The sequence below is a fragment of the Lichenostomus cassidix genome, chromosome 18 (assembly GCF_008360975.1).
Source record: "Lichenostomus cassidix isolate B80296 chromosome 18, HeHo_3.0, whole genome shotgun sequence".
NCBI lineage: Eukaryota > Metazoa > Chordata > Aves > Passeriformes > Meliphagidae > Lichenostomus > Lichenostomus cassidix.
Window position 1 is genome coordinate 271,442 of NC_139498.1, and position 18,732 is coordinate 290,173.

General features: G+C 42.7%; 2 protein-coding genes across 5 annotated transcripts in view; one reads left to right on the forward strand and one right to left on the reverse strand.

The window, feature by feature from the left end:
• The window catches only part of RHBDL3 (rhomboid like 3), a 60,141-nt gene extending 49,158 nt beyond the window's left edge, over positions 1–10,983 (forward strand). For all 4 annotated transcript variants that reach the window (XM_085077301.1, XM_085077302.1, XM_085077304.1 and 1 more), the window contains 3 exons: positions 1,599–1,699; positions 4,240–4,300; positions 5,037–10,983. In XM_085077301.1, the coding sequence (XP_084933427.1) occupies positions 1,599–1,699; positions 4,240–4,300; positions 5,037–5,308 (434 nt within the window). In that variant the 3' untranslated portion in view covers positions 5,309–10,983. The remainder of the gene's footprint in view (positions 1–1,598; positions 1,700–4,239; positions 4,301–5,036) is intronic.
• A 760-nt stretch (positions 10,984–11,743) lies between these two features.
• On the reverse strand, positions 11,744–18,258 carry C18H17orf75 (chromosome 18 C17orf75 homolog). Its single transcript, XM_085077300.1, has 10 exons — positions 18,060–18,258; positions 17,717–17,797; positions 16,993–17,118; positions 16,422–16,562; positions 16,165–16,222; positions 15,310–15,429; positions 14,632–14,696; positions 14,378–14,514; positions 13,724–13,827; positions 11,744–13,114 (listed from the first exon to the last, which is right to left on the reverse strand). Exons 1-10 carry the CDS (start codon positions 18,185–18,187, stop codon positions 12,905–12,907), a joined length of 1,170 nt encoding a protein of 389 aa, XP_084933426.1. The 5' UTR covers positions 18,188–18,258; the 3' UTR covers positions 11,744–12,904.
• Between the last annotated feature and the right edge of the window lie 474 nt (positions 18,259–18,732).

Below are 18,732 nucleotides of genomic sequence, written 5' to 3' on the forward strand. Positions count from 1 at the left end.
ATCTAATTAAAACAGGAGGAAAGTGTGAGAACAACCAAGAGCTTTACAGGGGAGCTCAGATAGCGATTGACTGCCTTAGTTCAAGATTTATAGTATTTGTTTGGTTTTTTACACACAATTTTTTTTCCCATAATAATCAGATAAATCCTTTGTAAAATGGGCTGCATTGGGTGCAAATAAATCCTACATTCCAGGAGAGAGACTGTGGAAAGAATAATTGGACTATGACACAGGACTAGGCATGGTACAAACACCAACACTATTTAATGCAGAGAAAGGAGTTAGCAGAGCGGCTCCACTGTCCCCTGACTGTTATTTTAACAAGCACTAACAAAAGTGGTGCCCAATTTGCAGTTTTCCAGACATAGCTTTTCTACACAGATACACCTACCAACACCCAGGGCTTCACTGATATGTTAGCCAGTTATGAAACATCCTTTATTCTTTGACATGTGCTAGGAGAGAGAGAAATAGGTATATTCATGCTGAGGATCTGGCAACATAAAGATAACTCAGCTCCTAAATAATCAGGAATCAACAGTAAAATGTACTTATGCCACAACTTTTATGGTCCTTTCTCATTTGACTGGCTTTACTAAGAGGACACGTTGAGACTGGAAATTAAGGCACTCAGTGCAGTGTCTGAGGACAGAACTGCAAGTTCTCATTACTTCTTCCTTTATTTCTTATTAAGTTTTTCTTAATGGCAGTGTTTAAGAGCTGAGAAGTCTCAGGGCCATACAAGGAAGAAGGGAGCTATCAGCAGAGTTGGCTGGTGGAATCTCAGCACTTTCTTGACCTGGAATCAGCTGGGCAATTAGCAAAGAAATTCATCAGATTCCTCATTCTGTACTATGAGGACTCTCTCAAGATTTGCCAGTGTGTCTTTTTCCCATTCCCACTCATCACAAAGATCTTAATTATCTCTTCCTTGTGACACCAAATCTGCCTTTCTCTCTATCACTTACATTATTCTTAAAGTCGGCGATTAAAAGAGCTTTGAGCAGATCCAAGCCTCCAACTGGGAGAAGAAGAAGCAATGTCTGTGTTTGGCTGTATTGTTATTAGTGGTGCCTTTATGTACTTGACCTGTCATTTTGCTGTCATGTGCCTACTCCCTCCATCCAGGTTATTTTTAACTAGTTTTACTCTGAAGTTTTACCAGTAACAGGCTGTGCTTTGATCAGATGTCTGTGCTAAGTTACAAGTTCCCAGTTCTTTCTCCCTGTGCAAACATTTTTCTTGCCAACATGGGAGCTACTTCTATTTTATCTTCAGGTGAAAAACAAAACACAAACATTTTTCTGTCTCCTGCTTCCTTGTTCTTCAATCAGGGAATAAATGCCTTTTTGCAGCATAAGTTTAAAGACACATTGCTGCCTTGCTTGGCTGCTTTTAAAGTAGGTACAGAGGAATCAATCAGTCACTGCCTTGACAGGACTGAGTTGGCTTCATGAGTCAGTTGATTCACCCCTCCTTCTCTTTCTGTATTCCTGACCTGCAGCAATTGGCACAAGTAGCAGTAGCAGGGTTGCAGAGTAGGAGAGAGAGTGTTTATTTGGTGGGCAATTGTCACAAAGCCTTGTTGTTTCCCCCAGGGTCCCTGGCAGTGTCAGTGGCTGACATGAGGGCACCAGTGGTGGGCTCCTCTGGAGGTGTGTATGCTCTTGTCTCCGCTCACCTGGCCAATATCGTGATGGTGAGTACCAGAGTGACTGCGTGACCTCTCGGAGTGAGTTGGGTCTGGTGGCCCAAAGGGGTTGGAAATAAGGCCTGACCCAACTGTTGATCCTTCAGAGCTTGCCCCACTTGAGTCTTGGCTCAGCAGTATGGTCCTGGAATGGAAATATTACCCTGCATTTGGTGGCTTTGTACCCTCATGATTGGCAGTTTGCCAGGAGAAGCTAAAGATGTTGGTAATTCAGGATTTATCAGTGTTCTCCAGGCTATAGCTCTCCATGCAATGGCTGACAAATGTTTGAAAAGCTGACTGGCTCTGCAGAAGTGGCAGATCTGTTCCTGTTTGCATGTGCCATGCAATTTTAGTGGGTATCTAAAGAAACTTAGCTTTTGGGAGATTTGTGTGCAAAATATCCCTTATCTCCATTAGCAAAACCCACACTGAAGCCGAACCCTTGGCGGTCTAGTGATGCATCTTTTTGCTGTTTCGCCTAATAAAATACTCACAAAGGTCAGTAAATACCAGCTTTGTCGTTCCTCTGAGGCTGGAAACATGAGCTCATCCCCAGCTCTCAGCTAGGTGGTGGTAAAGCCCAGCACGTTTTCCTGGGAACTCCTCAGCTTACACTGGGAGTAAAAGGCTTTGCTGTTAGAAGGTTCATGTGTGGTGGCATGTCTGTCCTGTACCAGCGATATCAGAGCAAAATAACCATAAACATGAAGAAAATGCTCCTCCCCTGGGTCTGAGTGGAAAGATAATGTGGGTTGGCTGCAGTAGAGACAGAAAATCTGTTATATGGGTGCTGGAAGACATTTGTGTGGTGGTGTTGGAGTCAAGCCTAGAAGAAAACCTTGTACTTAATGCTTGTCTGCAGTGAAGTCAGCAGGCTCCAGTTGTGACCCACAATGGTGCTGCTCCAAACAGCTTTGTAACAGCTGGGAGCTGGGAAGTGAGAGATTTCCTGAGCAGAATTGGTCTCCTTCACACTCTTCAAGCTTTTCAGAGCATGAATGAGCTGAGGCTGTTGTCCAAATTAGACAGTTGACTGTCTGGCAGGGCGGTAGGAAGTGGAGAAGAGGGACTACCCCTATACCACAGGAGTTCTGCTGCGGAATTGCATTCTTATACACGGTTATTTTCAGTGTGATTTGTGTTCCCTGCCGCTGTGCCAAGAGAACCAGGAGGGAGCTTCCTCTGTCTCACAGGGTAGTAATGCAGACACAGGGCTTTTTAACACCACAATTCACAGGGTTAGAGGGGGACATTGGAGGAAACGTTGGTTTGCGTTAGAGGAAGAGGCTCTGCCAGAGGTGTGTAGGGAGTCTTCACCAGTTACCTTCCAAAACTTCTTAAAACATCACAAGGTGTTCTGTCACTTCACTGCTTATTGGCCTCCTCCAAATCTATTTAGCAATTGCTGCCTCAGCACCTTTATTTCTCCCATTTTCCACTGCCTCTCTTCTCACCTGAAACTACTTTTGCTGCCTTTCCAATTCGGGGTGGGGGGGGTGGTGTTTGCTTTTCTTTCTCCCCCCTTGTCTCTCTGTGTTCACTTTTTATCTAGACATGATGCTCCTGCACGCTGAGAGACTCACTGGCTGTTTGCTGGCAAAGGTCAGCCTGGCACAGCTGGGGAGAGCAGCGACTGTGGCAGGGAGGGGCTCTGGAATCTTCTGTTCCCTTGTGCCTGTTGTAGCTAATGGAAGTAGAAACATTTCTGCTTGGAAAAATAAATATTATTGGAATTAAATACATAAAATAACCAGCAGGGTGAAGCAATAAAGCGTGTCACCCCCAGGAAAAGAGTGAGGGGAGGGATTCAAAGCAGCTACATGGAAATTAAAAGTGAGGGAGGCAGCACATTATTTATCAGCATGAGCTCAGAGCTTTCTGACTGAGTTAAGTTTCTCTGTGGAGAGAGAAAATGAGTTATTTTATAGATTATGCATTTTGCCATCCCAGGTGCCATTAAAGATAACTCTGAGGAGTTTACAAGCATTCTTTTTATTTCTTCAGTGTGACAAATAGGGAATTTTTCACAAGAAGCCTGATAATCTTGGTATCTCAGAGTGCCTTCAATAGGAAAATTTTCATTTAGTCACTGAATGCAAAAAAAAATAATAACAACAACAATGATGATAATGTTATCATACACCTGAGTTTCTCAAAACATTACTTCTTTTCTTGCTTTAAAATTTTGTGCAAATGGAAAAGGAAGAATTTTAATATTTCTCCCATGATTTCTGATTATCATTCAGAGATTCTTATTCCACTATGTTGAGTAACAACCAAGCCTGAAGACAGAGGAGGCCAAGTCCAGATTTCTTATGGCACTGTTCCCTTGATATGCTTTTATTGAGGTCTTTGTTATTTCTCTGTGCTCTGCCAAAGATCTGAGCTGCAGAATTTCAGGCAGCCTGAGGCACAGAAAGCAGCACTGGAAAAGCACAGTAGGGATTGCATGCACTGGGAAGTTGCCTGACAAGTGAGAGATCTAAATGTAATATCCCTTCAGGTTTGTGTGCAGCATTACTTTGTTTTCCTTGTCTCTTTTCCAGAACTGGTCAGGAATGAAGTGCCAATTCAAACTGCTGCGCATGGCTGTTGCCTTGATCTGTAGTAAGTACCAAGTACTACCAAGATCTGTAGTAAGTACCAAGTGTACTTGGCACACTTGCAACCAGTCCTGTTTTGTTTGTCCTTATCATAATAGTTCATGCTGATTCAGAGAGTTTTGACTTTGCAGCAGTTTTGGTAGGAACTTGCAGCTGGACCTTCTGGCAGCAGGAACCACACTGCTCTCCACTGCAGATTTTGGCTTTCAACACAAGCATTTGTAAATAAGGATTTGTCATTAGTCAGCATCTGTAACTCATGGTGTTTGTGAAGGAGTGGGATTTAAGTGCCTTCTCTTTGCGGTCTCAAACGAGCAACACTTTCATAATGATAATACTTAAGTTTCCTGGAGCACTTCCTATCTGGAATGGCAGCAGCATTGTACACACACTGATCCAGCCATATCCCCCGGGGGCGCAGTAACAGAAGCTAAGCCATGTGTTCATCACAGACAACTCTTCAAATTCTGACTCATTTTTGTTACCGTTTTGGTATAAATTTCAGAAGGTGAATATTCCCCAACCTGTCTACACTCCCACAAACCCAAACCACTTTCCAGCCACTGGAGAGACCTCATGTCATGTGTGCCACAGCCCTGGCATAGCCACAGCTTCCCTGTGCTCACCATACAAGGCAATTTCTCCCTCTCTGTCTCCTCAGGGATGCAGTGCTGCCTGCAACATCGACTTAAGAAGGGATAAACCTAGACAATTAATTTATTTTTTCATCTTTGTTCCAGTGAGCTTTGAATTTGGAAGAGCTGTGTGGCTGCGGTTCCACCCCTCCGCTTACCCACCATGCCCCCACCCCAGCTTCATGGCTCACCTGGGAGGGGTGATGGTTGGAATCACCCTTGGGGTCATCATCCTGAGGAACTATGAGCAGAGACTCCAAGATCAGACTTTATGGTGGATCTTCCTTTCTATTTACATAATTTTTGTCTTGTTTGCCATCTTCTGGAACATTTTTGCCTACAGTCTGTTGGATCTAAAGCTACCTCCCCCTCCTTGAAAACATGGGACGGAAAAGGGAGACTGGAAGTCATCTGTCAGCTGTGTTAAATGAATGAAGATGGAGGATCTATTTTTGTATTTAACTTAGGGGAGGATGATTCTTCTGAATGCACAAGTGTGCTGGAGGAGGTGCTTAAAGATCTCATGAAAGAGTGGGCTATACAGTTTGTTCCCAAATCCAGCAGGTTCTGTAACTCTGGCTGGCCATGCCCTGCAGTGTCTGTCCTGCACCTGGGCACTGACTGCTTGGGTTGTTAGCACACTCAGTATTTTGTAGGAGATATTTGTATTTTCCAGGTCAGTGCTGGAATTATGGCCAATTTTTGAGTGAATTTCCTCAATGTTATGAACACTAAAAGGGAAAAAGAGCAGGCATTTACTAGACATTCACATGGTACTCACAAGGCAGCTTGAGTCTGGTTTCTTTGGATACATCTGACTGTTCAGCCATACCAGTGTCACTGTCTAATTACTTGAATGGTTCCTAAGATATTTTAGCCTATGGTGAAACTCATCTTGCACAACTTCCAAAGGAATCAGCAGAACTTGATCATACAAAGTGATGGAGACTGGTCTTCAACTACAGGTCAGATGAAATTGCACTATAAACATTGGGAATCTTAGAGTGTTGTGGACATCCAGCCAGAGGTGACTTTTACTGTGCATGTTTCACTTGATTTAATTAATTGTTCTCCCCCTCCTCAGCTTATTGTGGCTAGAGGGTGTGGTTGGGTTGGTGTCTTTTGGTTTTTTTGGGGTTTTTTGAGGGATGAAGAAAAGGAGGGCAAATGTTCATTTGTGGTTTTATCAGAAGACAATCAGGTGCTGGTTTTTTCTCACTTTTTTTCTCGGCACACTGACTTGACACCTGGCCTGCAGCGAGCTCCTAGCAAGGATCTCAACTCCTTCAGAAGGTTCTTACTAGGAAAGTGGGACCATGATCACCTCTAGCAGCCCAGGATGGGAATTATCCAGTCTTTACAGCCATACAATCCATTTGGGGCCATGTCCACTGAAGGCAGTGGAGTTAATTCAGTCTCTGTGTAGCACTGGTTTCCTACTGAAGTGGAAAGGATGTTACTTGCTATAGTGATCATTGAGAAATGGATAAAACTAGTTTTAAATTGCTAATTCTGAGAGTGCCTCTTCCTGAGGCAATGGATGTTCAGGAGCTCCAAACAACAGTTAGTTGCAATGATGCCTTTTGCTTTAATGGTCAAGCCCAGGTTCAGGCAGTCTGTAACTGGGCTCTGGCAGAGTCCATACAGTTGCCTGCACCAGCCTGGGGACCACATGGGGACGTCTGTAGCACAAGCAGTGCTTATAGGTACTCTTCCCTGCAAGGTGCTTATTTTGCTTGTCACTTTAGAGACCTGCCAAATTACAGTCCAGGAATATGGGTGCCCTCCTTTTCTCTCCTCTTTACCCACCTATTCAATGGTCTGGATAAAGGAGCCATAAATGTCTCTCCAGACAAGCGTCTCTCTTCCTTTTTCATATTTCCTGCAGGTGCCATGCACCAGCCACCAGAGCCTTTCACAGCACATCCCACGGGCACCATAGCAGTTGTGTTTGCTTCAGAGGAAAATGTCTCTGTGTTGTGGGCTTTATTCTCTCAGCTGTGCTATCCTTGCTGCCAGATGATATCACAAGCTAGTGGGAGCCTGTCCTTACAGAGGGGACATCCACAAATGCTTATCAACTGCCCCCTTCTTTGCCTCTTATGGAAAAATAACTCTGGGTTGAGGGGTGAAGTTCTGCTCCCACAGGATGCACTAGTGAAACTTCTATTGCCTCAGAAGGGGGGGGGGGGGCAGAAAAAAGTGTTTCTGCAGCCTGGAATAAGCCTTACCTGCAGAAGAAACAATTTTTGTGACCTTTGTGCGCAGACATGGGATTTCTGAGGGCGACTGCACTTTTATTGTTCTGCATGGCCAGTACATTGCTCGTGGGCCCTCATTGACGGCCAAGAGGAAGGAATAAGCCCCAGAGCTCTGTTCGTTTTGGAAAAGGGATTGGTTCCCTGTGCCATTTTACCTCTGCAGTTTGGGTCCAGATCACAGCTGTCATGAGAGTTCCCATGGGTTGTTGCAGGTGCTGGCCCAGTGAGTGCAGAGCCGTGGATCACCCTGGGAATAGCAGGCAGGAAGGGGAGCAGGAGCTAAAAGAGTTCTGACATGGTCAACAAGTAAGGAGGACATTCCTTCCCTCACCTATTGCTAAGCCTTTCTCATTACAGATGCCTTGAAAACAGAGGTGACCAGGAATGGGAGTTCCCCTGAAGTTTTAGGAAAGCTTTTAAAATTTTGGTGGAAAATTTCAGTTGCAAAAAACCCAGATTATTTTTCCTGTAAGGTACCAGAGTGCAATATGCCCCAAATTTATTTTTGCTTTCTCAGCTGAAAGCTGCTTAATGCCCATGAGTTTCTCCCCAATAAAGGTTTCTGTGCCTGCCAGTGTGTGCTCTGAGGTGAAGCAGCAACTTGTATCAAGCTGCTGCTTGAAACAGCAAGATACAAGTTAAAGAGACAGCAGTTTCTTCATCAACTTGATTATGGCCAAAGTGTTTTTGCTCACCTCAGAAGTGTGAGGGAGCTGAACAGAGTCATCCAGACAACCTTCCTTGGTCTTTTTTCCATAGTTGAATGTAATTTACACAAACTGGTTGAAAACAGCTCTGAAGTTAATCTTATGACTTGTTCTTTTAAATAGTTTTTCTTTCTGACTTCCATGCTGTGTCTCTATACCCTGCCTGAGCAAGTCTACAAACAACCCAGGAGATCAGAAAGGCCAGACTTTAAGGTAGTGTTAGATTTATTGTAGGTGAAGGAATGAAACCTCATCAGAGCTGAAATCTCCCCCAGACATGGAGCAGTTTGTGCACAGAGCCTGTTGTCTGCTAAGAATCCATCAGCTCATGGAGCCAGAAGCAGTACAAAGTGCTTAAGCTTTTTTTTTTTTTTTTTTTTTTTTTAAATAACTAAAATTACAGCGTAAAAACTTGCTATGTTTTTACAGAGTATCATTATTCTAGTCATATTACTTTCTAACACACCCAGGAGTGCCACAGTGCTGCAGCACCACAGAGCTAACAGTAACCATGCTTTTCTGTTACCTCCAGATGTCCTTGAAGCTGCTGGCTCACTCTGGAGACGTAAATATTCTCCATCCTTCTCATTCGTGGTTCCAGCCTGTCACAGTCAGCAGCGTGTTCCTGAAGGAGCATCCACTAAGGGACTGGTTTTGGTGATTTACTGTGGTTTTATTTCAGCTACTGCCAGAGTTTTCCATCGGTCAGATAAAACATGAATCTTTTTAACCTTAGGGCTCTGCAGTGCTAGAGCAGAAGGCAAGAACTGTCACCCATGTACAGGTTTGAACAGTGCACCTTAGAAGTAGTTATTTTATGCTCTGTCCTTGAGTGAGTACACAGCACCTGGGGAAGGAAAAAAAAAAAGCAGCCGTTCGTGTGGTGGATGTGCCTTGCAGTGAATTCATTGCAGCAGTGGTCGGTGTGGTTGAGGGGCAGTGCGGCAGGCGGGGAGCCGGCGGGGCGACGTGCGGAGCTGCCAGGGACACCTGCCGGCGGCGCGGCGGCAGCACGGGCTGGGCTCCGGCCGCCTCCCGGGGACATGCGGAGAAGCGGCTCGGGCAGCCCTGGGGAGGAAGAGTAAAGAGGAGAACCGGGTAGATCAAAGTCCGCGGGGACTGCAAATGGCACCTTTTATTCCAAGATGCTTGGAGACAGGTAAAGATTAGTTTTATGCACACAATAACATAGGAAGGAGGAGGGAGAGAGTTGTAATGCAGTTATGGCAGAGTAGGTTATCAGAAACAATATCTGAGTGAGGTGTAGGATAGTCGTAAAAATGCTGATTAATTTGCTTTTGCTGAGTTTGTTAAGACAACATCTTGTGTCACTGTTTCCCTGTCAGTTGATGAGGAATCTTAGCACTTACGTGGCATATTGTGATTTTTCACTACTTGTTCCTTTAGCAGTGGGATGTATGTTATCAACAGGGAAGGGGAGGCTAGAGAAATTGTGACTAGAAATAAAGCTCAGGGATTCTGTATCCCTACACCTTGCTCATTCTGATGGATTATACTGCCCATGTGTTTTAGATCAGATTGGGCCATTTCAGTTTGAACAGGGCTGGAAAGGATGTAATCTGACGTGTTCAGAGTTGGTACTCACAAGACAGCTGACTGCTGACCTCAGAAGGCAGCTGCTATTCTCTGCCAATATTTAGTCTCACAGGATCGTGGGTAGGACTTTCACACATTCTTCAGTGAATAAAGAGCTTGAAGTCTGTTCACAGAGATTCAAGCTCAGCTCAGTTGCTCTTAAAGGCCCATCCACTGGCTTTCCCCGAAGTGGAGCTGGGGAATGTGGACACAGTTCAACACCAGCCCCCTCTGGTGGCAAGCTGGGATTAGAGAACCCAGGCCAGCACCTCTGAATATTGCTGCTCTCCTGCTCCTCTTGCGGTGGTGGCTGCTCTGCAGTGCTCTGTTTGGTAGAACTCGAAGATTCCTTCTCTAATAACTGTTGCAAAGAGGTGGTTGTAAAGGAAAACAGTGCATTTTGCAGCTCTGTAAAAAAGAATCATACCTGAGATAGAAACCAAGCTTATTTAAAGGTAAAAGTATTTTAATGTCACCATTAATCATTGGCTTTTAATTGGAAAAAATCTTTTTAATGAGATACGTCAGAAATGCCCATAGGAGTACAAAAAATTTATTTTTTAGGGTACTTTACAACACGGAGCACAAAATATTCCCTAGGACTGATTTAAGTAGCTAAAGTACCTTATTTTCAGCGAGTTTGACAGACATATCACTGACTCTCTCCTGACTCCCACAGTGTCTGTTTAGTTTGCAAATAAAGCCAGATTTATGCAGCTTTCTTTTTTCTTACACTGCTAATGCTAACAGCACATCCACGTGTTGAACACAAAGCACTAAACTATGTATTTTTCTGCCTTAAAATACTGAACAAATGGTACTTTCCCTGTGAAGGGCTAGTAAAACAAAATATTTGCAAGGTAAGATGCTATGGTATGTTTCCAAATATTTTTGTATTGTGTACATTCTGTATATTTTTGTTGTAACAATATGATTTGAGTGCAGAATCCATTAAATTTTTTGGTGTTGTTTGTTTATTTGTTTTCTGTTTCATTTTTTTTAATAAAATTGAGCTGTTCTGTATCACAAACCAAAAAAAAACAGAAAGAAAGAACTTTCAAGGACAGTTTTGTAAGCTTGTCCACAGTTTACACAGTATTTAACAGAAGAGCCCTTGGTTTGGAGCTCTGCTATGCAATCTTCTAATAGTGACTGTAGTCACTATTATAGTGATTATAGTAGATTGGTAACTAATTTTTATGTCTGTCTAACAGATAAAGGGGAGAGTTAACTGCGGCTTCGCTTCTCCATGAGATCTAATGAGGATGCAGAACTGGCCTGGGACTTGTATGGAAATTCAGGTGTCGTCTCACCTTTGGCAGCTGTCCCTTCTGTGCTGTAGTGACCTCAGAACTGCAGGGAAGTTGACAACCAAGTACAACTGAGTAAATTTTTTAATTGGGGAGGAGGGTTGTGCTCTTTTTTAACATCAGTCTCCACCGAATGTTTTCGAATCTCAGAGCCAAGTCACCTCTTGAATCAAGAGTGGAGAAAACATACCCAGAAAGTTCTACAGTAAACCTCCAACTGATTAAAATAAAAATCCTTCTACCAATGTGGAAGGGGGAGGTTTATTTTGAAAAATAAGTTGTGTTTTTGTTGGAAACACTGAGTTAAAGTGTAATTTACAGGAATGAAGGTGCACATAGGAGCAGTTCCAGTCAGATGTACTCCCCCTGAGGGAGATCACTGCTATGGTGTGTGGGACTTGGCTCTTGCTGTCAGTTCTTTGCATTAAACTGAGCTTTCCAAGACACTTCAATCTCTCTATTCATTAGTTGAGGACTTTCAGCAAGAAAATAAAGTGGGTTCTGTCAGTTTTTGTCAATTAATACAAAAAGTGTTACTGCCTACTAGCACCATACATTTTTCTTGCTACCTGTTCTTCACACCCAACGTATCTTTTTAAGCACTGAGCTCTTTCTCGCCTCATCAGGCAAAATACTGAATGATCAGTGCTCCAACTTTGTTCGAAATGTACAACAGCAACAAAGGGTGACGTTTTACTCAGTGGTGCTGCTGTACTCACTCATGAAGGAAAACACTTGTTACTTCTCAGAACTCCTGCAAATGAGTGATGAGGGGTTTGTTTTCTTTCAGACTACTTTTATTTTCTTTTCTGATCTACCCAAATACATTATGTGTCAGCTGTTAATACCATACTTGCAGCTCCTCTACATTGGGTGGTAAAGGGTTTTAAACAGGAGACATCAAGGACCACACTCATTGACAATTTATAGGCTCACTATTAAGAACTTGAATGTGTTTTATTGTCAGCCTTACTATAGGTTCAACATGGTAGTGTCACAGGAAAGCAGCAACTTCTGTCATCACAGTACAGAGCACCAGCACAAGTCACACTGAACCATGTTAGTTACAGTCACTATTTCAGGGGGTGTTGTTCAACACCCTATGCTGCAAAAGGAACCAACAGGGAATTTTGCTTGTATCAGATTTGCAGAAATCATCCTCCTTTGTGAGGTTACTCAGAGACTTCGTGAGTTTTGATTCCAGCTATAGCCAAAGATTTCCTTCAGGTATTCTGCTACCTACGTGTCCTATGATGTAGGTAAGAATTCACTGCTGAAATAGAGCAAAATGTTTTAAAGTTTGAGTAGTAAATTTGGGAAGTTAATTTACGTCAAATTCTGAAGAAGTCTGTGGAAACTTTTCAGTTTCTCCATGACTGAAAAACACGTGATTATTTACAGTTATGCAAAATGGGTGTAAGAACATACAAAGAAGGTCTTGATCACACCTCAGGTTAAGGAAGAAGGGAATTCATCAAACAGCCTGGCAATTTCAGATACCTGTTGTGTGTATGTATGCACACATACGGGCTCATACAAACTAATCATTGAAACTGTTCAGTCTTAAGGCAGCTCTGTTTCATACCAATTACTGACTTGTGTATCCAAGGGCAGCAGAACAAACCACCAGTTTGAAAGCAGAGTGCAGAAACCAGCTACAGACTTGTTACCTATGTTCTCTCACATAAACTAATATGATTAATTAATTTATTATGATCTATCCAGATGTTTGTGCTTCTATATTATTATGAAACAAAGTTGCCAGATCTGAATGATTAAACATGATAATTTTAGAGATATTTAAAACAGTGAAATGCTTGCCAGGTAAGGGATTTGGGTTTGATTTCACAATGACCGTAAAAACCAAAGTCATAATGTCCTCAGAGCAGGAGCAAGTCAGCTGGAGAATCTGAAAACTCTGCAGGAGTTTGTATTATCTAATATCTACACATTAAAAAAGCTCATATTGCTTCATCTAGAAACGCGAAAAGGCAGATGAAACTGCAACTAAGGTTTGACTTTGGCAATACTTTTAAATATAAATTAAAATCCTGCAATAGCTGCACAGAAGAAATTAATGATTTATCTGTAAGATAATTTTAAGCCACTGATGTTTCTCTCATGAATTCCTCCAGGACGGTCACTACGTTCCTGGCTTCTGGCATTTCTGCATGTTCTACTTTCACAATCTTCAGCAGGATGTCTCCACTGCCACAGTTCTTTAGGAACAGGTAGCACTTGAACAAGGCATAGTGGTTTGTTTCAGCCTGGCGGATAAACCTCTTCAGGTTGTTAATGTCCTGTATAGCCTGGGGAAAGAGTAACGGAGCATTTTCTTATCCTTCTACATGGAAAGAAAACACATTATCATGGAAAATAAAGGATAAATAGCAGGAGAAGCAAAAGCAATTCCAATAGAAATTTTGTAGTACTCCTCAAGAGTAAGGTAAGGATTGAATATTGTCTTTGATGCATATTATAGCTTTTACTGTAATGATGCAAAATTTACTGTGTCCAATTTGTAGCAAGAATTCCCCTGTTATAGCAGGTCACTTAAATAGTGTTAACCACTGAACCCGTGTTAGCAGTTACATGATACTGTGCGTGCGAGGCTCAGGTTAACAATATTTCAAGAAAACAAAAAACACGGAAAAAAAAAGGTGGGTCTTATTTTAAATTGGAGAAAACACCTTTGGAGCATTCACTGAAGAAACTTTCACACTACTTTACAGCTGGTCTTGTCAACTGCAGTAAGCCAGCCCTCTAATTAAGCTTCAGAGTTAATCAGTCAATGACATCTACACATCATAAACAACCTAAAACTTTTAGTCACTGCAAAATAGTACTTTGTATACAGTATTTGCTCCCTCAGTAACCCCAATGTCTTCTTCAAGTCTTTGACTTATATGAACAGGTACCTTCAATTTAAAGTTTTCCAAAATCTGCCGGAAGATAAATGGATTTCCTCCTTCAGCACCATTCACAAAAGCCTGCATCCAGTCCTCACAGAATCTGTTGCTTCCTGTTAAATGTTCAGGAACATGGAGAAGAGATGAGAAAAAGCAAATGAGCTCAACATAAATATACAGGTGCATTCACCTGGTTTAATCACTCACATAACAACTGACAGTAATATACCTAGCCCAGGAAATAAGTCTTAACGAAGAAACAATACACAGACAAAAGAAAAGCAAACACAGCTACAATGATTACACAAAGCTGTGTTCTAATTGCTGAAGCCCTTTCCACAACATTTGTTAAAATCACAACAGGAAAAAAAAAGTTTTGCAGATTCCCTGAATTCTACAAGTCATACTTTCATGGTCCACAAACTAAATTACTGTGGATTTTATTACCAAACATTTTCAACCCAGAGTTCCACTGTGTCTGGTATAACAAACTACTCTGGTACCTCATAGGAAAACAGGTGTTCTTGTTTCCAGACAGAACCCAAACTTTTTGGGCAGGAGCCTATGAGCTTCTGAATATCCTCAACTCTCTCTAATGTCACACCTCTCAGCAGCTGATGGATCCAAGGGAGCAACATGAAGTATTCACAGCTGTAATCTCACCTGCATTACGCAGCTGGGGCTGAGGTCCACTACAGTCTATAACCATGGACTTGTGCTGTTCTTCTGTCATGGCAATACACAGAGAGGTCATTGTGCCTTCCTGGACAAGCCCTTGGAGGCTGGCAGCTGCCAGGAACCTGACACAGAAAGCTCTTGTCAACTGCTTGCTCCTTTACAACTCCTGGACACCAAGGGGACCACCATTCACAAAAGCCAAGTTACTCACAGGTTCCTTGGTCTCAAAGTATCTTTACCTGCTGATGTCCTTTTCTGTTCTTTCATCTGTATTTTTGACTTCTACAGGAGTGTAACTCAGAGCCTTAAACAAAAACAAAAACCAACCAAACAAAAAACAGCCCAAAGCAAACCAAAACAAAAAAAAAAGGAAAAATAAAAGGAAAAAGCTAGATGCAACTTCAATATTACTTTTATTGGAATATTACAGTTCTTCAAGAATTGTTCTCATCAAGGCACTATTCCATATTATAATCATTGCAGCTGCTTTTGTGCTCAGAAGAAATTTAGCAGTTATACTCTGTTAGCTATTCCTTCCAAAGCCTCCTCCAACTCAGGAATTTTCTGTTTCCAGTGAATTACACAAGGCACAGACACAATATAACACTCTTTTTCATTTGGAGGAATTATAGCAGGGATGGCCTGCTCATTCTATTTTTAATTTTCTTATTCTAATTTCGGCATGGACACTACTAGGTAATGTTTTTTTTAAAAAATTATAGAAGAAATCATTGTATGGTACCTTAGCAATAAGCAGAGAAAAAGTACTTGCTCTAAATTTACAAAAAAAGAAGAAAAATGTTGTTTTTCATTTCCTCCTGCTGGGAAAGCAAATGCAAGAAACATTTTAACCATGATGGAGTCACTGAGATGCCTCCTGGAGGTTTTTATAGCTACCCAGTTTTAAATACACTTACAGCATGTAACAGAGAGGCGAGTTTGTCCTGGAAGAGCTGCACAACTCTCTGGATAGGGCAGATGGCATTCTCAAACCAGTTCCTCAGGTAGGGGCTAACACAGGTCTCCAAGTTTTTTTGCTGTAACAAGTTGAAGCATTAAAACTTTAACTAAAAATTACATTTCTACAGAAATAGAAGTCTATCAATAATCTACTCAACCTAAGCTATCTGGATGCAGAAGTCTTCTTAATCTCAAACCACAGTGAACTAAAATAATGAGTGTCACAGTTAAAGCTTTACTTTATCAGCAATGAAAGGCTTTGCATTTTAAGAAACAGCCAGAAGTGTAATATTGTGGTATATATTGAGTGAAGACCATACAACAGCAGATGGGATGACAAAGAGACTTAAAAGGCAGAACTTCCACTAGGAAAATGTGACAAGAAACCCACAAAGGTCCTTTAATAACATTCAGAAATTATAAGAATCGAAGTGGACATTGATAACTCCCACTTAGACCATTACCTTTTACTCCATAATTAACTGTGAGTAATCTTTATTCTTCTCTCCAAAATTAAAATTATTCTTCTCTCCAAAATTAACTGTGAGTAATCTTTAAGAGATTTATCACTGATACAAAAAAATCCCCCCTTCCTTTTTTTCATTTTGACTTGTGTGGCTGATAGCACCTTAGACATTCACTGTACAGTGAATTTGATTCACTGATAGTGAATCAAATCTCTCTCCCAGTCTTTCACACAGGTACTTGAAACACCTATTTTGTCTCTATAGATTAGATGTTCCACATTGTTTTAGCAATTAATCTGAATAAGTGCTAATTTTCACCACTTACAAAGAAAAGTTAGGCTTTACCTCCAGATCAAGGTTTATCTTCAGATGTTGAATGTATTTATCCAGCTCAAGTCTGAAAGTATCTTCTTAAGGAAAATAAAATGCAGCAGTTAAGACCTGCATTTTTTTTATTCAGTCTATGGCTGTTACTGACATTTTCAGTTACGGGAAAGTGTGCAGAAACAAGCTGATTTCAAGTAGAAACAGAGAAAATGACAAGATAATTTTTACACCATCTCCCTCTCCACACAGGTAAAGAAAGTTAAAGGTAAGGATATAGCTCCAGACCTTTCTCTGAGCCACCTAAGAAACAAACCACATATTCTGGAGCATTGATGTCTGATTCTAATGTTGTCATTTCCAGAAGACTTTCTTGTTGGAAGAGAGAGTAGTAACAACCGACTTTACCTTCTAGTATGCTATGAAAAGAGAAAAAAAAAAAGAAAAAAATTATTTTGTTCAGATATATCACAATAAATAAGTGCAGAAAGCAGATACACATGATTTCTGAGGTAATTTTAATGGCTAGCACTGGTGACTCCTATGGCCATATGTAGAGCTCTTAGACCTCTTTTTTCTTGTGTGTGATCAGAGTAGTTTAAAAGGAAATAATCATAAATGTAGGTATTCTTTTTAAAGTATTAAAACATTAAATAATTTACTACAATATTTTTCTCAAAGTTAACTAAAAAAGGGAAGTGCCATTGTATAAGGCTGTTATTAACAGCAGCAGTGGCCTGAGAACATGGAATCAGGATTAAACCTAAGTGCAGCAGTAGACAGACAAGATATGCACTGTTGCCAATGTTCCTTACAGCTTCTCATTCACCAATAATTGCAAAAATTTACCTCAGCCCCACTGATGCTACATTTCCCATTCCTTCAAACAGGGCTCCTTTAGTAAGGCGTTTAGCAATGAAACTCCGCAGTTCCGTCTCTGCTTCAGCTGGTAAGTTTGTGTCCAGCAAGGAGAGGCTTTAAAAACCAGAAGAAATCGTTACCGTAAAACAAATGTTATCTTTTTGTGTCTCTCAACATGTGCAGAACCTGCTTCTAGCAGGGGGGCCCCCTGCGATCTCTCTCTGGTGACAGCTAAAGCAGCTCTGTGACTTTTGGCCCATCATGAGCAGTCAGTGGTTTGCCCACTCACCAGAAGTCTGGAATTGTGGCGTCAGCTCATGCTGCCCTTCCCAGCAGCTATGGACAAGACACTGCCCTCTTTGTTCCCATGTCTCCCCAACTGTAATACAAAGCTTATGGAAAGATGTCCACTGAAGGTTAATAAATTTTTGTTATCTGTTACCTACATGAAGAGCTAAGTCAATACAGCAGTATCAAGTTGCAAAGAAAAGAGTTCAAACTCAAGTATGATAGCTTAACACATTATTTGAGCTCTGTATATGTGTCCATTCCCCAGGTATTCCAGAAGAACCCTCGGGACTCCAGAATGTTTTCACATGGGGTTGTGTTTTGAAGGTACTGCAGAGGACGTAACAATGATCTGTCAGCAATACGGCAAAGACTTCAAAACGGGGTGTTCCCGTGGTTGTGCTGTTCTTTAGGTCGGCTTTACCTGAAGTCTTCGGTGGAGGATGTGTGTGCCACGGCGCCGCTGGCACTGCCATCCCCACAGGCGGCTCCCTGCTGCGCGGACCTGGAACCCAAGTGATTCCCGGGAGTGAGTTTACAGCCGTGACACGGAACAAGGAACAGGGGCTGCAGCAGGGAAAAGGCACGGCCCGAGGGCGATTAAAAGCAGGAGCAGAGAATCAGTGCATTATGGGAAGGAAAGAATCTCACTGGGGAGAGAGAGGGGGAAAGAAAAATAAAGGGAATTCAGGGAGCTGGGAATTCAGGGAGCTGGGAACGGCCGAGGCCTGGGCACGGCCTGCCCGCGAGGAGATCCGGCGCCTCACCTGCGGTAGCCGTAAAGGCTGTGGTAGGTGCAGCCGTGCCGCTCCGGCCGCCGCTCCTCGCCCGCGCCGCCGCCCTCCTCGCTGCTCTCCAGCTCCCGCTCATCGCCGTCCGGCAGCGGCGGCAGCATCGCGGCCCCGGCCCCGCCTGTGCCGCGGGCAGCTGCCGGGACGCCCCGCCCCGCCCCGCCGGGTGTGCCGTGAACCCGCCCTGGGGGCGGCCGCGCCGGCGCCCGGCCTTGGGAGGAGCCTACGGGATACATAGGCCGTGTCCTCCTCACCCGACTGGGAGCAGCATCGCTCTGGCTGTTGCAGTTCTCCGTTTGGGTAATGCACAGGAGGATGCAATATAGCCGCCGCAGTGCCTCTGTCAGTACGGGTAACCCTTCAAAAGCCTATCACTGACTTAACGGCAGGACCTGCTCAAATCACATCGCAGAACCATAGAATGGTTTTGAATGTAAGGGGATTTGGCAGGATTAGCCATGCTGTTTTTAAAAAATTCTGCTTCTGGAAGACTTTTGCTCTGTTAAAATAGCACATTTGTTAACTCAGCCTTCTAGCTACCAGGTAGTTACAGAATCACAACCACAGAATCGTTCTGGTTGAAAGGGACTTCTGGAGGTCATCCAGTCCACCCCTCCGCCTAGGTAGGGTCACCTGGAACAGGTGACAC